Source organism: Sparus aurata, chromosome 5 (assembly GCF_900880675.1).
Source record: "Sparus aurata chromosome 5, fSpaAur1.1, whole genome shotgun sequence".
NCBI classification, from domain to species: domain Eukaryota; kingdom Metazoa; phylum Chordata; class Actinopteri; order Spariformes; family Sparidae; genus Sparus; species Sparus aurata.
Genome location: NC_044191.1, coordinates 18,263,820 through 18,287,709, shown reverse-complemented (window position 1 = coordinate 18,287,709; position 23,890 = coordinate 18,263,820). Strand labels below are relative to the sequence as shown.

The 23,890-nt window shown below is 39.0% G+C and overlaps 3 protein-coding genes across 6 annotated transcripts in view; all 3 read right to left on the bottom strand.

Moving 5' to 3' along the window:
- The window catches only part of bmp2k (BMP2 inducible kinase), a 46,520-nt gene extending 44,237 nt beyond the window's left edge, over positions 1-2,283 (bottom strand). For both annotated transcript variants that reach the window (XM_030418443.1, XM_030418444.1), the window contains exon 1: positions 1,250-2,283. In XM_030418443.1, the coding sequence (XP_030274303.1) occupies positions 1,250-1,400 (151 nt within the window). In that variant the 5' untranslated portion in view covers positions 1,401-2,283. The remainder of the gene's footprint in view (positions 1-1,249) is intronic.
- A 10,766-nt stretch (positions 2,284-13,049) lies between these two features.
- Positions 13,050-21,075, bottom strand: anxa3a (annexin A3a). 2 transcript variants are annotated; one of them, XM_030415943.1, is made up of 14 exons: positions 21,024-21,075; positions 20,101-20,135; positions 19,967-20,014; positions 19,790-19,877; positions 18,939-19,033; positions 18,280-18,393; positions 17,714-17,804; positions 17,458-17,537; positions 16,977-17,033; positions 16,786-16,879; positions 16,567-16,662; positions 16,231-16,289; positions 15,065-15,187; positions 13,050-13,808 (listed from the first exon to the last, which is right to left on the bottom strand). In XM_030415943.1, exons 2-14 carry the CDS (start codon positions 20,113-20,115, stop codon positions 13,749-13,751), a joined length of 1,020 nt encoding a protein of 339 aa, XP_030271803.1. In that variant the 5' UTR covers positions 20,116-20,135; positions 21,024-21,075; the 3' UTR covers positions 13,050-13,748. The 2 variants fall into 2 exon arrangements, with proteins under 2 accessions (XP_030271803.1, XP_030271802.1); XM_030415942.1 differs by having other exon boundaries at positions 13,054-13,483.
- A 685-nt stretch (positions 21,076-21,760) lies between these two features.
- fras1 (Fraser extracellular matrix complex subunit 1) overlaps positions 21,761-23,890 on the bottom strand; it is a 257,491-nt gene continuing 255,361 nt past the window's right edge. Inside the window, exon 73 of one of the 2 annotated variants that reach the window (XM_030416990.1) lies at positions 21,761-23,846. In XM_030416990.1, the coding sequence (XP_030272850.1) occupies positions 23,265-23,846 (582 nt within the window). In that variant the 3' untranslated portion in view covers positions 21,761-23,264. The remainder of the gene's footprint in view (positions 23,847-23,890) is intronic. The other variant, XM_030416991.1, reaches the window with a different exon arrangement.

Sequence of the window (23,890 nt, the reverse complement as noted above, 5' to 3'; positions counted from 1 at the left end):
TGAGCAATCAACTAGTTAATTAATAGTTGATTTGAAAAACAATATCTGTCAGACTGTCTGTTCTGTACCATATTACTGCATGGGGGTCTTTTAAAATCTATTGCTCATCACAAACTTAAGTATGTTGGGGAATATTAATCAGCGGGGTAAAATCTAACTAAACTTTTCCAGTAATGCCTAATTAGTGTCACCTTATGCTCCAATAACTGTTTCCCAGTAAAGAAAAGATCTTTTTAAAAACACTAAAGTAACCAACTGGCTAAACTGGGTTAGCGGGGCAAGTCTACAATATAAATCAAACTATTAGCCTACACCATGATAAGCACTTAGCCATTTGTGGAGGCTGTTTTGTTAAACATGTTCGTTTCTACACTTCCTCTTTTTTTTTGGCCTGTCTGACTGTGCATGGAGGAGATTCTCATTTCAACATTTTTGTACACAGCGCTTTGTTAAGCCATGAAGGAAATTTCTAACATTTCCAAGAAGCCTGTCCACATTCTCAAGAGCTGTACTGGGAAGGCACCATCATTGCATAAGTCATCCTTTATATCTTTATCCAGCAAGCACTGTTGTTATTTGTTTCAACGTTATGCAATCTAATGAAATTGGTACTATCCATCCTAACACAACACTTTATTGTCTCTCACACAGCCTACGAAGAAACTAGTCTTTTTTTAATCTCAACAGCTGCGAAGACATCAAAACTTTTCGTATTTCCTCTAAAAATCCACAAGGGACAAAAGCAAACAGAGAGAACTTGTGTGAACATGTCAGACAAAGGCATTTTTAATGGCTGGATCTCTTTACATGCTGTATGTTGACACAGGAGGCCTGGACCGTTGTTACCCCCCCCCCCCCCCCCCCACAGAGCAGCAGCTGAAGCGGGATGTAAACTACAGCTGTACGTGGAAAAGTTAGCAGTTTTAATTCCAGCCGTGTAACAAATCCCCTGTGCCCCAATTTAAGTACCACAGGATTCATAGCCTGGACGAGCAGTGACCTATTTCAATCACCCTGTATATAATTTCTAGGGAAATAAGCAGATGTTCAGGGGGGAAAAAATGAGCTTTTAATTCGGAGTGCAAACCCATAAAAGGAACAAGGCTGGGGGAGTTGCTTGGTGCTGTGACCGTGTGAGTTATTCTCTCCAAACAGGGGATGACGGGTGTGTCCCGGAGAATATCACGGTGCTTCTTACAGAGTGTTACACACCATGCACTGTAATGTAATGCTATACTACTGTACGTACCCTCTGCCACAAGCTCCTCCACGGTGACTTGATACCGGCCGATGGCGAACACTTTCCCGAAGTAGCTGCTGACTCCGGAGCTGGAGCCGGACCCGGACGCCCCTCCGAGTCCGCCGCTCTCGGACTTTGGCATTCTGGAAAACTTCTTCATCCTTCACTTTCTCAGACAGTCCGACCACCGAATGCAATCCCTGTTCGGTGGTTAATTAACCACACAGTCCAATTAAACTCGCTTGTGTCCGACGTCCCCTATCTACTTATCTGAAATCTTTTCTTCTCCTGCATGCTCCGCGTCCGGTTCTTCTGGAGGGACTACTAGCAGTCGTGTGATACGACATGAAAGTACAGTTGATAAACACGCTTCACGGTGGGATGATACTACTCCGTCGGTCTCCCAAAGCTCGTACCAGTGACAGCATCCACTCACAAACAGTCCGAAAACGAAAACTGTGATAGGTTCGTTAGCTAATGTGACACATCACTGTAGCTGGCTGCAGAGGTTGCTAGCATGCGTGGACTCGGCGCTGTGCAGTCAGGACGATCAGCCAACAATGAGAAGAGTGCAAGGGGAGCACAGCAGTGTAGCTGGCACCGGCGTTGATAACGCCAGCTCCAGTGGCAAAGAATCCCTCCCGAGGATTTATCCACCTCACCAACCCTCCAACAGTAGCCTCGGCGTCGTTAGCATCACACGCCGCCACTTGAACTCTTCATTCGGGCGAAGCGGCTAGTTAGCTCGCTAGCTGTGGTAGTTAGCGGCTAACGATCTTCGCTAGCCGCCACAGCGATATCTTATAAGACGAGCCACCCCGAGTGCAGGTGGGCTGACAAGTAGGAGCCCAGAGCTCACACAAGTAAGCGTCCGTTTCTCACCAGAAACCCTCCGGCGAAGTTGTTTTCATTTGGTTCGTCTGTGTCATCTCCGCTCACCTCTGTGTCATTTTCGTGGACCTTCGCTAACGTTAAACTTCTCGTGACACCCCTACAGTAGGCTACAAAATAAGTGGGTGGTTTGTTATTTACCCAATGAGAGTGACAACCTAACCTGACGTGGCCCCGCCCACTCCTATTGTTATGATTGGTGTAAGTGGAGAATGTATGGAAGCCTGCTAGTGCCAGGAAGAGAGAAGAAAATAATGGATCAAGTTATGAACAATAAATTATAAACATTAAAATAAAACAATTCAAATACTCAGTCTTAAAATGATAAAGATACAATTTTATACTATACTGTTAAAACAATGAGACACAGGTCAAAATTATTAAATAATAGAGAGCTGAAGTCACGCCCCTTCCGGTGGACTATGGGACCGTATTCCTCAAAAAAAAAACGTTTTATGGTACTAAGTGGAGAGAGATTATTGTTTGATCCCACTCAAATTGTTCCTCGAATTACACATATGCTGTTTGTCAATTTAAAAGATCATTTTCCAAGTCAAAGAAAGACACAGTTAGTCTTAATCAATGTAAAATACCATTTGATTTTGTGTTAAACTCTTACTGAACTACATTGCCTCGCTCAACATGCGTCACCAACAGCAACATGGCAGCCTACTCAATAAAGAAAAGGTACTAAAAAAGATGAAAATCACAATAAATCTGGCTTTAGTCTCACTTTTCTCAGTGAAATAATATAGAGCCTGGCCCCTCAATGTTTAAAGTACGGGTTTTGTTGAGCATTAAATGAGACAACCTCACTAACGTTACTGTTGGCTGTGTAGTTTTTTTTAACCTTTTTTCACAGTCGTATATTTCATATATATTCCAAGTTTTAGGACAAACCAGACTTTACTGACCTTGGAAAATTGTCTTTTAAATTGACCAACATCATATGTGTGATTCATTCATACTGTCCCATGGGGCAAGCCGGAAGGGGCGTGACACTGGCATTCTAATCTTATTCAGTACTCACACAGAGTACATCAAGTTCATACTCACACACATGATATTCAAACTTAGCAAGTTGAACTTAGGAGTCTAAAGTCTGTAAAATGCAAGACACAGTTTTGGAGCTATTTGTTCGTTATTAGTTTTGTGTTATTACTTTTGCTAATGATAACTTTTTTTGTTTATTTAATTATTCCAGATGTTGGCTTTATTTAGATTAGAGTTTGACAGCAGTATCTTTTGCTAATGTTTTGTTTAATTTAATAGTTTTCTTTTTGTAGCGTGTTTAGTTTTGTCTAGTTAGTATTTTGTTTTGTTTTTGTTTTGTGAGGGAATTTGGGTAACACGTTTTGCACCCTAGGTTCCCTTAGCAAAAAGTAGTATACTTGAAGTTCATTTTATTAAGTATGCTTGAGTATAAGTATAAGTATAGCAAGTATACTATGGACCATGTACTTGTAGCATACTAGAAAGTATACTAATTTAATACTTCTTCGGACTAAATTGGAACATTTTAAGTTTATAAAAGTATACTTTAAGCATACTTTACAAGGTCATTTTAAGTTTACAGAAGTACACTTTCAAGTATACAACAAGTACACTAATCTATATACTACTAGTGTACTAAGTATATACTTCTAGTCCACATTTTAGTTTATTAACATGTAAGTTTATCACAGGGGTAATACCTCAAGGCAAATGTGTGTAGTGAAAAACATTTTTATTCTGCTAAATTAAATGTAAGCACAACTCAATAAGTCAACCTTTTTCTGTACTTACATCAAGATATTGAAAGTATTACCACTTGCAATGTGACAAGCTTTAGCAAGAGAGCCACCATTTATTACCATACATGCCCACAGCTTAACAGACGGGAAGTTTCTCCTGGAAAACACCCCTTCACTCACGGTGCCAAAATTTTTATCATCTTTGTTAATTCTACACAATTTAACCACAGAACAAGGATGTGAATTAACCCGCAACCATCTTACATATCATCTTATTCACAAACACATTCACAAACCATAATTACACCAACAACAACAGAATACCCAAGAGTCTTTGCGCCACAGTCCACAGTATACTAAAGTACAAGTATAAGCTTTAGTATTAAAGTATAAGTATTAATGTACTTAGTCTTAGACTATTCTTTATACTTTTCAGTATAAGCCAAGTATACTTCACTATACTTTTCTTAAGTATATAAAATGTAGTATATAAAAAGTACACTTCAAGTATACTGCCTCAGTTTAAGTATAAAATAAGTATACTTGTTGTACACTTGAATAAACTACTTTTTGCTAAGGGTTATACAGGTAGAAGGATAGGTAGAACCATGATGCACCTGAATGGGCCAAAGGTTTTTACCAGAGCAGGAAAGGCATGCAGGTTTCCTTTTTTCTTTGTTTGATTGCTTTTTGGAAAAATAAACCAAAGGAACTTTGAATGGACATTGATCTTCCTTTGCCAGCGTACAATACTAACCCATGGTGCAGCAGTGGCTCTTTGATTTGCATTGACATTTGACAATTATAAAACAGAACTTATAATAGCTTTGAGTCTGGTACATATACTTTGCCATTAATACAAACTGCATGCTTGGATCCTTTTGGGAGATTGTAAGTCAAACATTTGAATAACCAAATCAAATTTGAGAGGCAATAAGTAAAATCAGAGTTTACCGTGAGTACTTTGATTGCTTAACTTACATGAACTCTTTTTCTTTTCTCGGTGTCATTTGGCTTCCATATAGGCGCCCAGACAATGTTCATCTAATACAGGGCGTTGTGAGTGACGGCAGACTGAGCAGTCTGGTTGAGGAAGGAGAGCACAAAACAGGCTGGAAAGAATGCTGTGCATGGAGAAATAAACAAACCTCAGGCCACACTGAAGCAGTCTGTTATCCTCAGTCACATTTATCATCCTGTTCATTATTTAAAATCCTCATTAAAACACCACCTTCATCTGTGTCTTTGTTCTACCCATTAAGCATTACTGGTCTTTTTTTAAGGCATAGCTTAGGCTGTTTGGTCCTCAGTATACATGAATTGATCTCACATCATTCCCTTCAATTTTAATGATCATTCACATTGGTGAAAAAACAAAGTCATTTTTCACCAGACACTGCTAATGAGGAAGTGGTGTGACAGCTGCCTCTTTGTGGACAAAGGCATGTGTGTATGCAGGAAAATCCACCTAATTCTACAGACTTCGATTCCTCCATTGTCTAACTCATGTTTAACCCCAGCCAAAATCCCCTCTGTCATCTAGACATTGGTTTCTAGAGGTGAAAAATGTCTAATTCTGTGTTTAGCTGGTCACAATTACCATATTCAGGTCAGTGGTTATAGGGGAACACATGGCTGCGATGGGGATTACATAAGAGACTAAGGAGGAGCGGAGCAGGATCACATGACCGTATAAACCCGTGTCTGGACACATCCTGCTTCTGCAGGGGGGAATCTTTCCTCTCTGACACACTTATTGTTGTCTGGATGCGTGTGAGGTGTGTGCTGCCACCTGTTGGTGTTTGAACACACAATTGCACAAAAAAAACATGTAGTACAGTAAAGACAGATCATCAATGAGCAAGGAGACATATAAACATCCACCCTGCTGGATGGTCTGTGAGCAGAAAACTAAACCAATTTAAGGGCTGACCTTTGACCCTGTGGACATTTAGGGCTCAAATTATGAGTTTAAAACAAACAAAAACATTTTAAATGCATAAATTAAAAAACCTTCTCTTACAGGAGATCACACATAACTTGCTCAGTCTTGACAAAGTAGATTGACTAAGATTTTGAGTGTTCAATTCTGAATAGATTTTAATAATAGAGAATTACTTCTGATTGGAACTTTTTCACAGGCTTTAATGACTCTTTGATGCTGATTATAATTAGAGAGTGCTGAGCTGAGCTGAGCTGAAGTGAAGTGGGCAGAAACACCAGATGAAGCACGATGAAGAAAGACAGTGAAGTTTACTGAATCTTGAGAGGAAATTGCTCACATGGCAAACCAGCCATTTAACTGACCTGTAAGCCTGTAGGTCAGGACCAAAAAGAGTTCCCAAAATCTGTCAAAACCTGTTCCAAAAGTGTTAGTGATCTGACTTCTTATAATTATTGCCTTTTTCTTGTTCTGTTTGGGCCTCTGAAAATCCTTCAAACTAAGCATTGTTTAATTTGAGCAACATTATTGGCATTATGTTGTGGTAATTGTTTTAAATGTATTGTACTTTCATGCAAAAATATAAAACATTAAGGCTGGAGTTATTGTCTGGTGATTTGTTTGACATGATATTGTAACTTGTTCTTTTATTTGTTTAGAACCATGCCAATCATCAATATTCATCCCAGTTCCCAATAAATAAATGGACATTGACTGAAACACTTGTTTCCTGGTGGTTTGTGTTTCTATTTAGAACCATATATTCGCTACACAAGTGTCTTTTCCTGCTGACAACTCTTATCCAAGGGCATAATCTAAGGTGGACAAAGGGTCACATGTACACTGTTGCTTGACTTTATTTTAAAACGTCAGCGCCTGCTGCTTTTTGGTGTTTTCCATCTTTACAAACTTCTTAAAAATACTGTATACGTCAAGAGGAATTTTGTGGAAAATGTGTTGAAATGACACAAAAGACATGTGGATTTGATTTGATTTGAATAAACTTTGCAGCCAGTATACAGCTTCCATGGAAGGGCTAGTACAAGGTGATACAGAATATATTTTATACTGTCAAACAGCGCACTAACACAATCTTTCCAACCTTACATGCAGCTGTGTCAATATGGAGAACTGAAACAGCTAAAATAAAAAGATAAGTAAAGAAATAAATTGGCAACTGTAATAATTTACATACTGTATTTCACTACACACTATATATATTTATTTTTTTTTTGCAGTTTTATTTTAGCAGTTTCAGTCTTCCATACTCCAGGGGATAAATCGGGGGGCTGTATGTGAAGGAATAAAATTTCACAGGTGACCAAATTGACCACAGGCAGCCAAAAATGCTTTTCCTGAATTCAGAGAAACAAGCAAATGAGAAAATGATTGAATGATAGAATTTAAAAAGTGTTCTTTGGCTGAAACACACAGAAGGGAAACTTTAAGGGGGAAATGAACTATATAAGGTGAAATCCTTGTGTCCTCAATATAGACCACAACCAGCCCCTCTTGCAGTCTCCACTCATCCTCACACACAGTGAATCAGTTGAGTGTTGGTGCTGCTCTATACTGTACTTCTGAATGGCAGCAGGGTTTATGAATGGAGACTTTTCACGTGGGCAGAATATAATTGGGGAAATTCACATACAAGCGTACATTTACTGGATTCATGTCAGGAGGGATAAAAGCTCTGCTCTCGAATTCTGGTCTGCTACACTTTACACTTGGCATCACACACCAGTTTGGAGTCTGGAGCGCAGCGAGCACGGATGAACTTGGCCTACATTTCTCACATGTCCCCTGTGAGCTTCATTTTCTTCACTGGAGCGCTGCTGCGCCCCCACAGCTCTGAGAGCACTTTGTCGCAGAAGATATTGTCACAAATTAATGGCTTCATGCAGGCATTTTCCAAGAACTACGGCAATGCTATGGACAAGACTTTATTAGTATGATACCAAAGCTATTAGCCCATGAAGGAATCTTTGAAGAAAAATGAACAAGGTTACTAAAAGTACAGGATTGACATAAAATACATGCAACCATACTATTACTATACAGGATAATCATATTTTAATAATTGAATATACTCTCCAGCGGTGCTATTGAATATATCAAAGGAGACATATTATGCTTATTTTCAGGTTAATAATTTTAATTATTTTGGGTTACTACTAGAATAGGTTAACACGCCTCAGTGTTCATCGCTGCTTCGCTGTATTTTCCTTCTGTCTGAGTCCCTCTGTCTCCTGTTTCCTTAAAGCCCACCTCACTAATACCCAGTCTACTCTGATTGGTCAACCACACATGCCTGAGCCAACGCCGCCGAACACGTCTCCAGTCATCCCTGTTGAATTTTCAGTTTCCAGTCAGCTTTGCTTCTATTGTGAATATGGGCATAAATTACGCAAATATGTGATATGGTGACATAGTGTGATATCAAGAAGATGCAGAATTAAAGGCGGGACGACCAATGAGGCATTATTCAATAGAGGTGTCTTCTGTGAGGAGCTCCCATTGGCACAGACGTTTTGGCTTTTTCACTTTCAAGACCTTTTCTATGCACAAGAACCTAAACAGAACTCTGAAGGAATGGAAAGGAAGAAAAACAAAGAAATGCACAATACGATTTCCTCTAAGATTAAAAAATTCCACGTAAGATATGAAGACTTTATAAGTCGGTGAGATACAACTGAGCTGGATTGAATGGTTGGAGGTGTAGGATGCAGCATTTTTGGGGCTTGACCTGCTCTGGGGACTAAGTCAGAAAGTCCCTAAGTCAGGAGATATCATTACTTTTAGTGTCTGGAATAAGTATTACGTTGGGGGATATATCCTTGTGAACCTATTTTACAGGTCTCTGATGCTTATCCCTGTAAGTGAACACATACAGACACAATCTGTATGTGTTCACAAGACAGTTTCAAACCATGCCTACAGTCAGTGTGTTCAGACTGATTTTGTCTATACCAGAAGCAGGAAGTCAATTAAAAATGCGGTGGAGTATCTTGACTTTGAGTGCGTTTATGGATATCTCCATAACTGAAGGAGTTTGTTGCATCCTTCGCTTTCTTTCTTACCTGTCATCTCTGCCCTACTCACCGTATACAATACAAAAATAGTTTGTGGTTTGTAAACATTGTTTATTGGTGGAGCATATGCGTCTGAGAGTGGACTACAAGTTCCCGGTTTATCTAAACTGAGGCGATCATTGATGTTCTGCAGTGCACATCAAAAACGATGGTAAGCTACATTCCTATAAAACCTTGAGTCTATGATCACTTTGGTTTACCGAAGGGCACGATCTACAATAATGTACAGTTAGTGTTTGATCTGTTTGTACAGTCGATTCTCTAATTCACTAGGAAGGAATCCTCCCATTGACCCTATTAAACAGGATACGACCAAACTCACATTTTAATGGCTTACAATTTTTTTTTTAACTGCATGAATAATGACACATTGTGAAATGAAACCATTTCAGCAGTTATGCCTATAAGTAGGTCGGAAAAAACATAGCTCGCAATAACAGTGTTTTTGAAATATCTTTTGTGCTGATAACTCTGTGTTAAACTATCACACTGCATGCACACACACACACACACACACGCACACACACACACACACACACACACACACACACACACACACACACACACACAGGGGATGTGAGTGGAAGCTGTCACAGTATAAAGATGTATTAGACCTGCAGCCTCTCTTCCTGTTTCCCTTCAGTTCAGATAAAGAGGAAGAGACAGGGGTTGTTGGGAGGGGGGTGCAGAGTGAGGGACTCTGGGTGATTACTTTGGCTTTAATGAGGAAAATGTCTTTGCCTCGAGGCTCTCATCCACCTCAATAGTCTGAGAGTGTGTCTGGCCTGGGTTTAACTGTCGCCTCCCAGCAGGCTGGAAGATATAAAGACACAAGGTGTTGCAGTAAGACGATGAACAAGTCTGAAGATTTAATTTGGAGGCTGCATCTGATGTGTTTTACGGCATAAATAAAATTCCAGGAATTTATGAAACATTAGATTTCCTGTCAGGGGATTCAACTCCAGGCAGCGCTTAGTGAAAAAAAAAACGTTCTCTGCCCCCGTCTTAACAAGATTTCCATAAACCGCTTACAAGTGGTCCGAAGTGTAGCTGCCAAGAGCCGAGTGTGCCAAAAGGTCTCATGTTACACCAAATCCTCATGTCTTTATACTGGCTGCCCATCAAAGTCAGGATCCAGCTCAAGATCGTCGTAGAGCTTTGCATGGTCAGGCACCGGCCTTCATTAAAGCTGGAATGAACTTTGAGAAGATAAAAGACTCACAGCTTTGACCAACTTAAAACCCAGGTTAGAAAATGTTCTGCACTGCCTTTACTGAAACATAAATCTACACTTTTTCCTTTTCCTTAAAAAAAGGTTTCTATTTTAATGCGCGCTTTAATATTTTATGCTGTTTGTCTTCTTATTTTAAGTGTATTTAATGCATTATGTAAAAGCACCTTGCCTTTGTGTATGAAATGTGCTACAAACTTGCCTCGCCTTCCTCGGGGTGATGAGGGAGCCCAGTTCTCTCAGCACCTTGCTTTTGTTGACACTGTCAACAGAGAAGCTGAGTAAGGGAGATGCAGAGGGGAGAAATGTTTTGGTGTGATGTGACTTTCACCCTCGCTCATTTCACCCTCTTCAGTGACTGACAGCTGTGACGTTGTTACCTTATTGGCATTGTGACTCCTTGAGAATTTTTCTTTGAACTGACAAACTAAAAGACCTACTTTGTTGGGCTCAGCTGTTTGATTTTGACCTTGAAAATAGAAGCAAACAAATTCAAATCAAGACCCACTAACACACTTGGGCTCGACCTCTCAACTGTATTACATGGTCTTAATCAGCAGATGGAGTTCACTATCAACTGTCATGAAACTACAGATGTTCAAACCCTTATTCTGTAGGGTTAAGTCCTTGTGGCTTTGTATATATTTGGCCAGGTGTAGATGTGCAGCTGTCAGTGACACTTATGTATTTCGACTTTGCATGATCATATCTGGATTTTAAGATTATTTCTGTGTGAGAATAAATTGCATTTGTGTTCGTAAATTTTCTTGCCTTATATCACTCCTTAAAGGTCCATTGTGTAGGATTTTTTAGAGGAATCTAGCTGCGTGGTTGCAGAGTGCACCCAACTGAAGGTAAAAACATGAGAAGCAAACTGGTCCTCTCTATGGTCAGTGTTTGGTTTGTCCATTCTGGGCTACTAGGACCCTCTCCCTCTGTAGATACAAAAGGCTCCTTGTAAAGCAACAAAAACACAAAAATGACTCTCAGTTTCAGATGATTATATAACTGATGAAAACAGAATAATGATCATAACATTGTATTTCTGCAAATAAATACTCCTGAATCCCAAGTAATGTACCTTTAAGGGAATAATGTAATGAGTTTTAGGACCTTAGAAACAGCAGTTGACGCCCAGCCTTAAATTCACACAATAGTCAGGTAAGAACACATCAGACTTAAATTCAAGGTAGTTAATGTTGCACAAGGGGGTTTATTTTTGTGCAATAACATTTGTAATACTGTGTGGAGGTGTAACTAATGAGCACTACTTGTCACTACTGCAGCTCCATTTTAAGTCTTCTGCAATTTATCTCCATCATCAGAAGGAGCTGGTTTGAAAATGTATCTGATCTGTATTCCCATTCCCAAAGTTACCAGTAAATAAACAAGACATTAAATAATAATTTACAACATTAATAACTTTGGTTTATTATTCAACACTTTTTGAAGTGTGTGCTCTTTTTGTTGCCACGTGTTTTTGGGTTACAATTACACGCATCATTTACAAAAATGCATGAACTCGTGTTTTCTTTTTTACAGTTGTGTTCCCATTTTGCCAAACAACAACCTCAAGTTATGCTCTTCTGTCTAAAAGAAACCTGATAGTGCTTTACTTTACTGCTTGGTTTTTAGAGCAGATGTCACAGTTCCAGCCGCTGAAGACCTCATTGTGGAAGAGGACTTAGATTCATCAAGAGGAAAACAAGCTGTGTTTGGTTCTCACAGCCTCAGAATCCCCCCAGGCTGCTGTCAGTCTTCACGACTCTTCCAATATCAGACTCTTTCTGGGGGGTTTCTGTGGGAATTTAATGACATTTAGCTTTTTATTTTTTGTTTCATTTTGACAGGGGTTTTCAGGCCTGAGCCAGGGAGTGTGAGTGTGGATATGCTTTCTCTTCACAAGGCCATCCTGCAAATGGGTCAGTGTAACTAAGCCATTCTTAATGGATTGATTGAGTCTTTCACTTTCTTTCTTTTTTCCCCTCTTTCTTTATTTTTCTCTCTCCTTCTTTCTTTCTCTCTTTCTTTCTTGTTAGATAAGTTGAGTAAAGGCAGAATAACAGCAGTGAGGCCATCAACATTCAATATTTTGTTGTTTTTACAGATCATTCAGTTACAGCTCTGACCTTTGACCTATTAAAGTTTGGCACAGAAGTACTAACGGGAATATGAAGTCAAAGTACCAGAAGTTAAGCATAACACATCGTATTATTGCATTTTAATTTGTTAACACATGATAGATTGGGGTACTTTATACACTGCTCGTTTAAAGTGATAGTATCTAACAAGCTATTCATATACTGAATGCAAAATCTCAATCTGAAAAGTAATTAGCAATTGATTAGCAACTATGTCAATTTAATGTAGTGGAGTGACGTGTACAAAGTTTCTCTCTTATATATGCTGCAGTAGAAGTACATTAAAAATGTACTTAAGCATAGTACGAGTAAATGTAGGTATGAACTTGATAGACATCATAAGAGTTCTAGTTTTAATATCATTAAAATACAGCAACTCCTGAAATGTCAGTAAATTGTGATTTTATTGTGTCTGTCAATCTATGTTTCAATAGTTTATATGGTTTTCTTGTACACAATTCTATCTTAAAAAGATCTCCAGATTTCAATGAGACTAAATTATGGACAAAGCAACTGTTTTCCATCCAATCAGGAAGTGTTTCCATTCCAAACAAATCACTGGAGGAGTAAAACACTTCCACTCAACTCCACAGTTTACAGTTTCCTCTGTAAGCCTCTTAAGGCCCCCTGGGGTTTCTGGAGACCCGCAGATATAAAAAAAAAAAAAAAAAAAAAAAAAGCTTTATAATCTTACTGCTGAGTCAGTAGTGCCACCTGCTGGTGACACTGAAGGACTAACAAACTGTAGATGTAACAATTTGAAAGACAAACAACATCACTCTCTGTGAATTATTCATGAGTGTTTTATTATTTCGGGAAGTAACAAAGATCCAAGAAGGAGACAGAAGATTAAAGGACTGATAATAAAGTAGAAAAATGAGAAAGATCAAATAGTTTATCTAGATACTGGCTGAACTGACTACACAGTTATCAACCAACAACAAGAAGTACTGGCATTAAGAGTTGGAATCATGTCTTTTATGTTATGAAGGTTTGCAGAAAGGATTTATATTATATAGAAGGCACTTTTAAAGGGTAACTCCACCAATTGTATATTACAGGACTTGGAAAGTACTTTCCATCACTGCTAAGAGGGAGCAAAACAATGAAATGACAGAAAAAGAAAGAAGAGATAACAATGTCGATATTAGGAATCATCATCGCCTCCACAGATTTTTACCAGAGTCTTTTTATAATTCCCTCCGCAGTCGGACTGAAACAAAACAGAATTTTATATTAAAACCTTGTGTTCACATTAAATCTTTAATGATCTGCATGTCTCTCCAGACTTCTCCCTGTTCCTTTTATGATTTATTATGTGATGTCTCTCTTTCTGTCTGAGACTGTACAAAAGTTATCAGTTAGTAGTTTGAAGAGGAAAGTAAAGCAGAAGTAACAGAGAGGGACAGAAGGGCCTGCAGTGTGAGGTCAAGAGGAAGCAGATTTCTTCTTGGCCTTAGGTAGACCTCGGTTGTTAGTTAGTCTTCTCCTCCACAGATGGCCTTCACACAGTCCCCATGGGAGCCTCCCACATCGGACTGGAGGAGACAATAACACAAGCGAGGAGAAAAGTGTCTTCCCACCACACCGACCAACAGAGCGCCACACATCCTCAGACCTGCACGACTGAGCTTCTGCTCCACTAGTTTAAAGTTCTTTAAAAGCTTTCTTAAATTGTTCTTTTTATGAGCAGCTTAAACATAACACTATAATTCTCTCCATATTCTGAGCTAAATGGGTATTTGCTTCTGCAATGGATGTGGATGGATGTCTGGGCCATTTATCATTTTAACAATGTTTTGTTAGCATTCGGTGACGACAGCTCTGAGCTATAGGTGCATGATTATAAAAACCTTAATGAGCACTGCTCAGTGAGAAATTACACTGAGTTACAGGAGCAGCAGCCAGCCTGAAGGTGAACCTAGGGCTTCTCGGAAGAAGTCTGTGTGACTAAAAATTCAATATTCCCTCCAAAAGGATGGATGGATACTGTCACAGTGGCTGAGAACAGCAAACAAACTCACTATCTACACCTGTAACTAACAAGTGATTGGTTAAATTTCCCACCTTGGAAACATCAGCTGTCTTTAAATTTGCTTCTTGGGCTGCAAAGGTAGGTAGGGTCCGTTTTAAATCTCTAAATACTTTGACCAGGACTGGAGCGCAGACCACAAGGTGCAAAAGAACAGACCAGATAGAAACACCTACATAACCTTTACTATAGAGTTTTTCGCTTGAGGACCCATTTTCAGAAGACGCGCATAATCCCTCACCAATAGATCGGATTGTATTTAGGGCAAGAGCTAGTAAAATCACATTTGTTTCCAATGTTAGTAATAGATTAGCTCTGTGTGATATGAGGAGATACTCTGGCACCTTCCCACTTCACACAGCTCCAGTTATCCTGCAGATTAGTCATTTCTGTCTCAGTGCAGCCTCTGTGTGTCTCAGAGGACCTCTTGGCTCTTCTGTTATTCATATATATTTGACTTGCCAGATGAAATCAAGCTGTTGTCAATTTTCATCAGTGAGATGCATCTGATGACTCATAAAAGCTCAGACAGTAAATTCACGGAGGCCAGAGCCTCCAATGTCCATTCAAACCCTCTGATCACACTTAATGATGCTGCAGACTGTGTGTAGACAAATTCTATGCAAAGATCTTACGACTGAAATCAACTGGGATTAAGCAATTACGATTGGTTCTCAGTTAAAAAAAAAAAGCAGAATAAACCCACATCGTGAGTTTTATCAGGTTAAATTGTGATTAAGTCTTTAGTAAAGAGTTCCTCACCTCGATGGCAGAGTGCAGTGAGTACTCGTAGAGTTTCTTGAACTCAGCTCTGATGTCCAGCAGATCGATCTCAGATCGACTCACCATGATCCTGTTCAGAGTCGACTCGTCCGTTCCACCACCCTGACAACGAGACAGGCGGTGAAAACACAAACACAACAGGACAAGAACACAAAGAACTGTTGGCGGTGGATGACACTGTGCATTACTCTCGGCAGCAAATTTTCATAAAAAAAACAAAACATTTTGATGGCTCTTTGTGATGTTTAATTGGTAGCAGTCTTCCAAAGGCATGGATTTCTTATGTAAGTGGGCTATATAAGTATGTTTTATTTTGATACCAACTACTCAAACAGCGTATGACAACAAATATAATAATCCTGTATAGAGCAAGTATGCAGTATGGATTCGGAACACAGTTTATTTCTTCAAGACCACTCAGGGCATCAAAGTTTTAAGACTTGAAGGAAAAAAAACACCCAAAAATGAAAATTCAGTCATGATCGACTCGCCAGTGGAAAGTTGGGTGAAGTTCCATAGTCCATAGTCCATGATTTGCAACATTTCTTGAACTTCAAAGCAAAACAGAGTTGCAGCATTCTCTTAAACTGAAGTAGATGGGGACTTGTTTTAAATGAAAACAAACTAACAAAAAAGAATAATCCAAACAAACATAAATTGGCTCCATGCAGCTTGTCCAACATGATCCAAGTCTCCAGAAGCCCCAAGCTCCCAAATTGATTGAAAGATATTATTTATTTTCCTGACAGAGATGCTAATGCATTTAGCTTGACAGCTAAATGGAAGAATTCATCTTAAAAACGGGTGTAAATAACATCTTTTCCAATCAATGTTTTTTTTTTTTTTTTTTTTAAATATCTGTTTTGGAGGCACTTGCATTGCCATTTTGCTGTGAAGCTCCAGAAACTATTTCCGGACAATTCATTTTTGGGTGAACTTTTCCTTAAAAAACCCTGACAAGTCCTTTAATGGTTTCAGTTCCAGTGCAGTAAATAATTCAGCAGCAATACAGTTTTTATATTATTGGCTGTTCTGTCTTCAGTTAACGGGGCGATGTAGCTATGAAGTGGATGATATTTATTCCTGTCTGTGTCTGTACAATGATCTGTGACTGTGAAGATAATGCAATAAAACAGCACATTCACCTTCATGCTCTGATACAGACGTTCTGCAAAGTAGGCCGGTACACTCTTCACACATTTCACTGCAGGAGGAACAAAAGTTGTGTTCAACAATATACAATTTACACAGCGATAAAGATCAATATTTTTTCTACAAGAAATAGAGAAAATTATTTGTTATATGGGGAACTTCCACTATGTGACCAAAAGTATGTGAACACCGTACCATTACCCCCATTTGTGACTGTTAAACATGTCATTTCTGTAAAGAACATGTCTACATACTGGCCATATAGTGTATAATATGTATAGTATGAATCAAAAGTACTATTCAGCACATTAATCGGCACATTAACGCACCAATAGCCACCAGCAGTTCCTCCAGTTCCCCTGACATCTCTCCTTCGATGCTTTGTTGCAGAGTCTTTCCACTGATGTTCTTATATTCAACAAGAGCTACAAAAATAAAGCAACAAAAAAAAGTCTCGATTTCCATTTCCAATTATGCCAAATATGACCAAAATGGACGACTTCATTCTATTCTAGATTGAACTCATGATGTGTAAAGGTTGAACGTACTTTGTCTAAGCTGAGGTATACTTCTTTGGCAGAGGACGTCAACAAATTTAGATTCATCCGTGCCCCACTTCTTCTCTCCGGCATCGTAAAGGGTCTGGGTGGATAAAATGACATGGTTAAGAATATGTTCAACATAAAAAGAGAGATGTACAGTGTCTGTAAAAAGCATTCAGTCATGCGACATACTGCACCTTGGCATCTTCTTTTGCCTTCTCGTTATCTACTGTGGTGCTCTCGTCCCTCGAGCCCTGAAAACAAAACATAAAATACATTGTTTTAACACACTTTTAACCCCCTGAAGTTCCCACTGGTGGCTTTAAATTTACAAACTCCTGTTGTGCAGACAAGAGTTGGTCAAAACAAGACAGCGAAATTTATGTTTATTAGTTGTGATGACTGTTATGATCATGACTGTGATGAAGGGACTTGTTGCTTTGTACCTGCAGACTTTACCCTCACCACCACTTTCTGTTCTTTAACTATTAATTCCCTTTTTCTATCTTATTTATTATTTTCATATTTATACATTTTCATCATTTCTCTTAAGGGAAAAGTGATATGTCATATGTCCCCATTGTCATGTCATCACATGTATCATTTTAAGTTAGATGAGATGTAATTCTATAAATGGAAACATTGTTCACAGCTTTCCTTTTTATGAGAATGACAAACCTGAGCAAGGAGCAGCAGCGCTTTGGAAAAGTCCCCAGAAATTTCCCCCTTCAAGTCTAAGGTCAACTTCTTCTCTGTTTCTTTGGGGGGAAAACATCCAAGATGAACTCATGATCACAATCAATCACAAAATTAAAAATTAAAAAAATCATAATACATTTATAAGTTGGTAATTGTCAAACATTGTACATTTTATAAATAAACACTATATTCTCAACATTTCAATCATTTATATCATTTAAATCATCATCTATACCTTCCAAATAGACGTCATTGAGAGCCCTGATTTGTTCTGGGGATCTGGATGCAAAGATTTCGATCAAGACGTTGTCTTTCGTCCCAACTCCCTGCAACATCACACCGTTACATTTCCACATGGTGTGTGGATATCTATCTGTGCATATACTGTACATCAAAGTAGATGAAACCAACACATTTCAAGGCTCAGTTTTTCTCTACTCTAATATATTATTAAATGAGTAGATGCACTCATTGATACACAGAGAAACTGAAACTGAGTGTAAGCACGAGAAACAGATTCCATTCATGCACATCTAATCCAACATTGATTTTTTAAAAAAGGTATACAATAGAGGCTCTCTTTTTTTTCCTGCTTTGTTTATGTGATACTATCAAGATATTTCTATTCCAGATTCCAACTCATCTGGACCAAATGTTAGATATAATATTATTTTCATCTCAATTTGAAAAGCTGAATGTCTTTGTAAAAAAATGTTTGAACATCTTTCTCTATGTTTATTTGTAAAAAAAAAAATTAAATAAAACCTATGAGAGAAAATTATAAAAGCAAGAAAGACTGACTTTCATGGCCCGCATCACTTCATGGCAGTCGTACACTGCAGGAGGGGTGATGAGTGCCACCAGCAGGGCCTCAAAGTCGCCACCAGTGTCCCCTTCAATGTCCTCCAGTAATGTCTGCAGCATGACGTAAACAAAGCATGTCAGTTCACATTCTTGCAACACACCACCACACCAATGCAAATACACGAGCCCTCTGGCACACAGCCACACACAGACAAACTAGTCAACACAGAACCTGTGATAATTATTTGTCACGTTTAGACGATCTTTTAACATCATATCTGATGCAACTAAAATCAAAGAATGTGCAGCAAAAGATTTCCTTATGTCAGGTTAGGTAGACAGGAAGTGATCAACTGCACCTGCTAACAATACAGCCTTTAGATACATGATAATTTTAGACATCATTATTCTTAAAAAGTGAAGCTGACTTCATAAAAGTCACGTTGATGCAGGTTAGAGAGTTTAGATAAAACGAAACTCACTGATCTTAAACCTTAAATTTAGCCAGCGTTAGTGACTGATTCAGTGGTAACTTTGGTGACAGCCGCGACCAAAGAAGAAGAAAATGGAGCTCATAATGTGTGGTTATGTGTGGAGTGTAGCCTTCAGACTTTCTAAATCAGATCATGATTCACTCATAAATAACAGAATCTTACTCTGCCAGTGGCTTCCTGGTAAGCTTCACAAATCTGCTGCCTCTGAGCGCTACTTCTGTGGGTCAGAATGTCAATCAGAGTCTTCTCGGTGGTGCCTGAAACGATGAAGAAATGGAACAACAGCTTTATAAGCCAGGTGCCTTGAGACTTTGCTTAACACCAGTAAAAAAAAATTGTTGGAATTATAAAAAATGTAAAAGGAGTACTGTGTTGTTTTGCAGAAGAAATGCAAAATCTGAATTTTAATATTTACAGTATTATGAGGTTCAAACTCAGAAACATTTTCTAGAACTGAATAAAATCTTTTCTTTAAGGACAGGTCATTGTTTGAAGTTAAAAAGGTGGCAGGGTCGGCAAACGTATAAACAAAGTAACACAGTATGAAATCGTGCTGACCTTTAAGGTCAGTTTGTTCAGTCATGAAAACAAATAATATCTCTCTCCTTATTAAAATGTATCTCCCAAAACTACACAGTGAGCCTTTAGTCCAAAGGGATACACTGTAGCTCTACTTACTTGTAGCTTTGTATCTGTCTGTTTGTCTACGATTGAAACTTACATTTAAATCAATAAATTCAAATTGATTACATAATAAATTAACTCATAATTTAATACATTTGAATTTGTGATTATAAGGTAGCTTAACTGTTACTGTGATAAACTCCACCTGACTCAACAACCAACTGCTAGCGCTAACTACTCGGCTATGCTACTTGTTTTTAGCTAGATCTTGAGCTTAATGATTACATTTAGCCCCTGCCGCATTTAGTTAATATCAAAGGGCTCCTGTGTGTGTGTGTGTGTGTGTGTGTGTGTGTGTGTGTGTGTGTGTCTGTGTGTGTTTAACCTACCAATTCCTTCGATGGCCTTCCTCAGAGCGACAGCATCGTCTCCCGCATCAAAGTCTGCTTTGGGCTTGATGGTTCCTCTGTCTCCAGTCTGAAGAACACGGTGATGTTCATTCATCAGTTCTCTTTTTGTTCTCTTTCTTTTCATGCTGTTAGTCACAGTAAAACCTAAAGACCTACCTTTGCTGAGAAAGAGGAAGGGGTGTTCACGAGACTGTCCAAGTCGTCCTGCAAGAATGTTCATCAGGTGTGTTTAAAATCCACCATCAGTCAAAACTTAATCATTAAACAGAAGGAAACAGAACTCGGCTTACCCACAAAGATGCCATGACGAAAACAGGAAGTTCCTCTGTTGAAAAATAACACATCACTTTAGCTTATTACTTACCATTATGTGATTTATGATTGATGGTGACAAGCTCTGTGTCAGCACCTCTATTCTTGAGTTATTCTCACCAAACTACTGTCATAAAATATCAAAAGTGTCCAAATAAAGGACTTACAGTGCTTATGGTGTATCAAATGTGAGCTGCAATTAAAAAAGTAATTATACATTTATTTGCAACATCTCAGAGCTCATTTCATTTTAACAAATGGCCATAATCTACCTCTGTGCAGTAGTAAGTAGGAAGCTTGATGAGATGTCAAAATGTACTGCAGGATTTCAACACCCTTGTCATGTTGACAAATCTCTGTTTGCTCACCTGCTCTGATGAATGTAAAAGCTTAAATGAACCCAGTTAGACTCACACAAGCCTCATTACAGCAGCCAGCGGCACTTCTGCCACGGCAAATCAAAATCAAAAAATACTTGTCAACTGATCTGTGATCAAACCGTATACTTGACATCTAATGGAAATACTGTATGATTAAAGCAGAGACTTAACAAGTATCCCACAGTTCAAGGCACTCAGATTCACAATAAATCCCCCCAGGATAATGATTAGCTTGTTAAGAAAATCTGAAAATAATTTGAAACGTTTCACTTGTGTGAAGTCGTAAATAAGCAGCACACTTCCAACGCAACATTTCATTGAATGAAAAAAGAATCACTAAAGCAAGTTTTGCTCAAGTAATGATGAGGTCAATCATGAGGAAATCAATTCCCTGTGTCCAAACGTCTGCTTTAAACTGTTAACTCCAATCACAACTCTGTTCCTACTTTAAAATCACACACAAAGAAATTTATAAAAAGATACTAAGTAATGACAGTTTAAGAAATCCCGGACAAGCTCACCTGGATTGTTGCCTGAACCGGAAAAGTGTTCCGCCACACCTTCACCCTGCGTGGAAACTGGAAATACACCTGAAGAGTCATCTGACCACGCCCACTCCAAACAATCAGGTGCACCCTTCAGGGACGGCTCGTTCATTTCACATATCACAGATTTAAGGTTTGTTTCTAAAGTTATTGTTCTTTGTCTTCTTTTATTTTGTCTGTTTATGAAATGACATTCACGTTCTCCTTATTATGAACTTTGGTGATCCCGGACTGTTTGTCTAGTCCCACCATCACTTCAAAATCTGTCCCAAAACATTTGAAAAGTATTTAAAATCTTGCGCTGGAAACAGTTTTTAAGTGTAACGTTGTTTTAATGTTGCATTTCTCCACCCTGTTACCAATAGAATTGAAAAACGAAATTATTTATTGAAACAAATATATAATTGGAAAGAAAATGTAAAGTGTTAGCTTTTGAGAAACAGTGGAGACACTTTAACGCTTTCACTATTTGTCACTCTTAGGAACAACGGGATCTTACTATGTCCCTAAACATCACATCCTACTTCCTACAGTAAATGTTTAAATATTTGTTCAAAACCTTGCAAGAAAAAATACATAGATCAGATTTGTTTTCATCTTCGCAGATAATTACATTTTTTAAATCTATTGTAGGCCCCTCCCCGAGAAATTAATTGACCAGAATCAAAAATCATAAATTAACATGAAATATAGGACAATAAACAGCACAATCATGGGTTTCAAATGTATTTTTATTACTAAAAAAGGCACCAAATACAGGCATCATGTTGATAGCATCATAATTATTTTCCACAAAATGATAGCACCAAAAATATATTGATATTTCCCATAATTTCCTGTTCCCATGCTGTTTTGATAGGCACACAGTTGAAAGAAAACAGGCGTGGGATCAGAGAGACGAATGGAGAGAAAGATGTGTCGACATCTCACGTGAGAAATATATATTTTTTCCTTTGCAGTGCTCTCCAACCAGTGTCATACACTTATAAAAATTACAGTAACTTTAACATCGTGGGTACATCAGTAGCTGAGCGTAACATAATACATCATAATGGGTAACATAATACATAAATGAGAAAACATTTGAGCGAGATGTGAGTCTGTGTAAATAAAAACCGAGTGAGGGATTTTGTGTCTTTGGGTGGAAGGCAGGTCGACACACATCTCTTATAAAATACATCATTTTAAAAAGTGGTTACTCTCATGAGAACAGTAGTAAGGCTAAAGCACACGGACGGGATCGAAAACCTTTGCTGATTCATTACAATCACATGGAAATGTCCATTTTCTCAGTCTTGGAAAGGAAAAAGAAAACACTTTGGATGATTAGTTTTTTGAAAATCATGAGGAAAAATACTGCATGGCACTTAATATTGGCAGCTGTCAGAGTACAGTACGAGCAACGGAAATAAGTATTTGTGTTGAAACAAGAAGAATTATCTGTTTGTTCAACGTGACAGTACAAATGTCTCTAAGTAAGGCTTGAAATATACATTTTTTTTAAAAATGCAAATGAAGTTCCTGCTCATGAGGGGAAGGATTAACAAAAGTTATGGCATAATTGCACTTGGACAGGTATCATTCATTGTTGTTATTATATACACTCTGCACTCACTCAGCCTAACAGCACACTGTGTGTGCGTAATACTCTCACAGCAGTCAGAAGCAGCAGTAGCCGATGTACAAGTCACTCCACAGGAAAATCAACCATGTTTATGTTTGATCAGCTTTTAAGCTAATACATCTGCAGAAGCAGTGTGTGATAGGACTTCTACGCTGGCTATCGCTCTACAGTAGTGACATTCAATAGCAGTGAAATGACTTGATGCAGCAGAAGAGTGTTTTTTGTCGAAACAATCACCAGTGTCTGAGCTACCACTCACCGTTTTTGTGCTAAAAAGGACGTAAAATGTCAAGTAGAACAGTAATGAAATGAACAAGAGTTTGAGATGGGAGTTTAGATCATAGATGGATGACGCAGATGTTTTGGCTGTTTCACGCAGCTGAATGGTTTGTGGATTCCTGAGGTAGCCCAGTTGTGAAAATGATTAGAACGCTGCGTAGCCGTCTGCATGTCACACTCTTCCCTTTTTCAAAGTGGTATAAAAATACATTAACAAACATCTCGTTCCTTAAGTACAAACTTTCTTTTAGAAAATACCCTTTTTTTTTATTTTACTCCCCCTCCCTCTTTCTCTCCTCTGACTCGTCAGTGTTTTAGACCTCAGTGCCGTCGTTCAGGTTGTTGTGCAGTTTGACCTCCAGGTTGACCTGTTTGACCTTGGCCTTGCCGTTGGGCTCCTGGTTGCGGTTGAAGACGTTGACGTTCCTCACGGTGCAGTGTTTGGTGCTGAAGTTCTTCTCCACACACTTGTCCAAGCACACCTCCACCTTGGTGTTGAGCGGATACTCCTCGTACATTTTCGAAGACTTCTTGCTCTTCTTCTTCGCCGCCCGTCGGCAGCGGCGGAACAGGAAGCAGGAGGCCAGCAGGACCAGGACCAGCAGGGTCACGGCGGCCACTCCCCCACCCACTGAGCTGCCCACGTGGGCGTTAAAGGTGGCGGAGGGCCCGGCCTCCAGGCGGAGCGACTTCATGTTGGTGCCGTTCTTCACCTGGTCGCCCTCATTGTCATATATCAGCGACTCATCCAGCGTCAGACGCCCGCTGCGGTCCACCAGGTCACGTTTGGGGCGGCTCAGCTCATAGGTTACCGAGCGCTGAATTCTGGGGCTGGACCGTGACTCCGGGCTGATCACATAGATCACCTGCAGGTACCACTGGTGCCCTGCCTCCACCTGTTCATCAACAGTGGGAAAGGAGGAAGGTATTGGGAATTGTA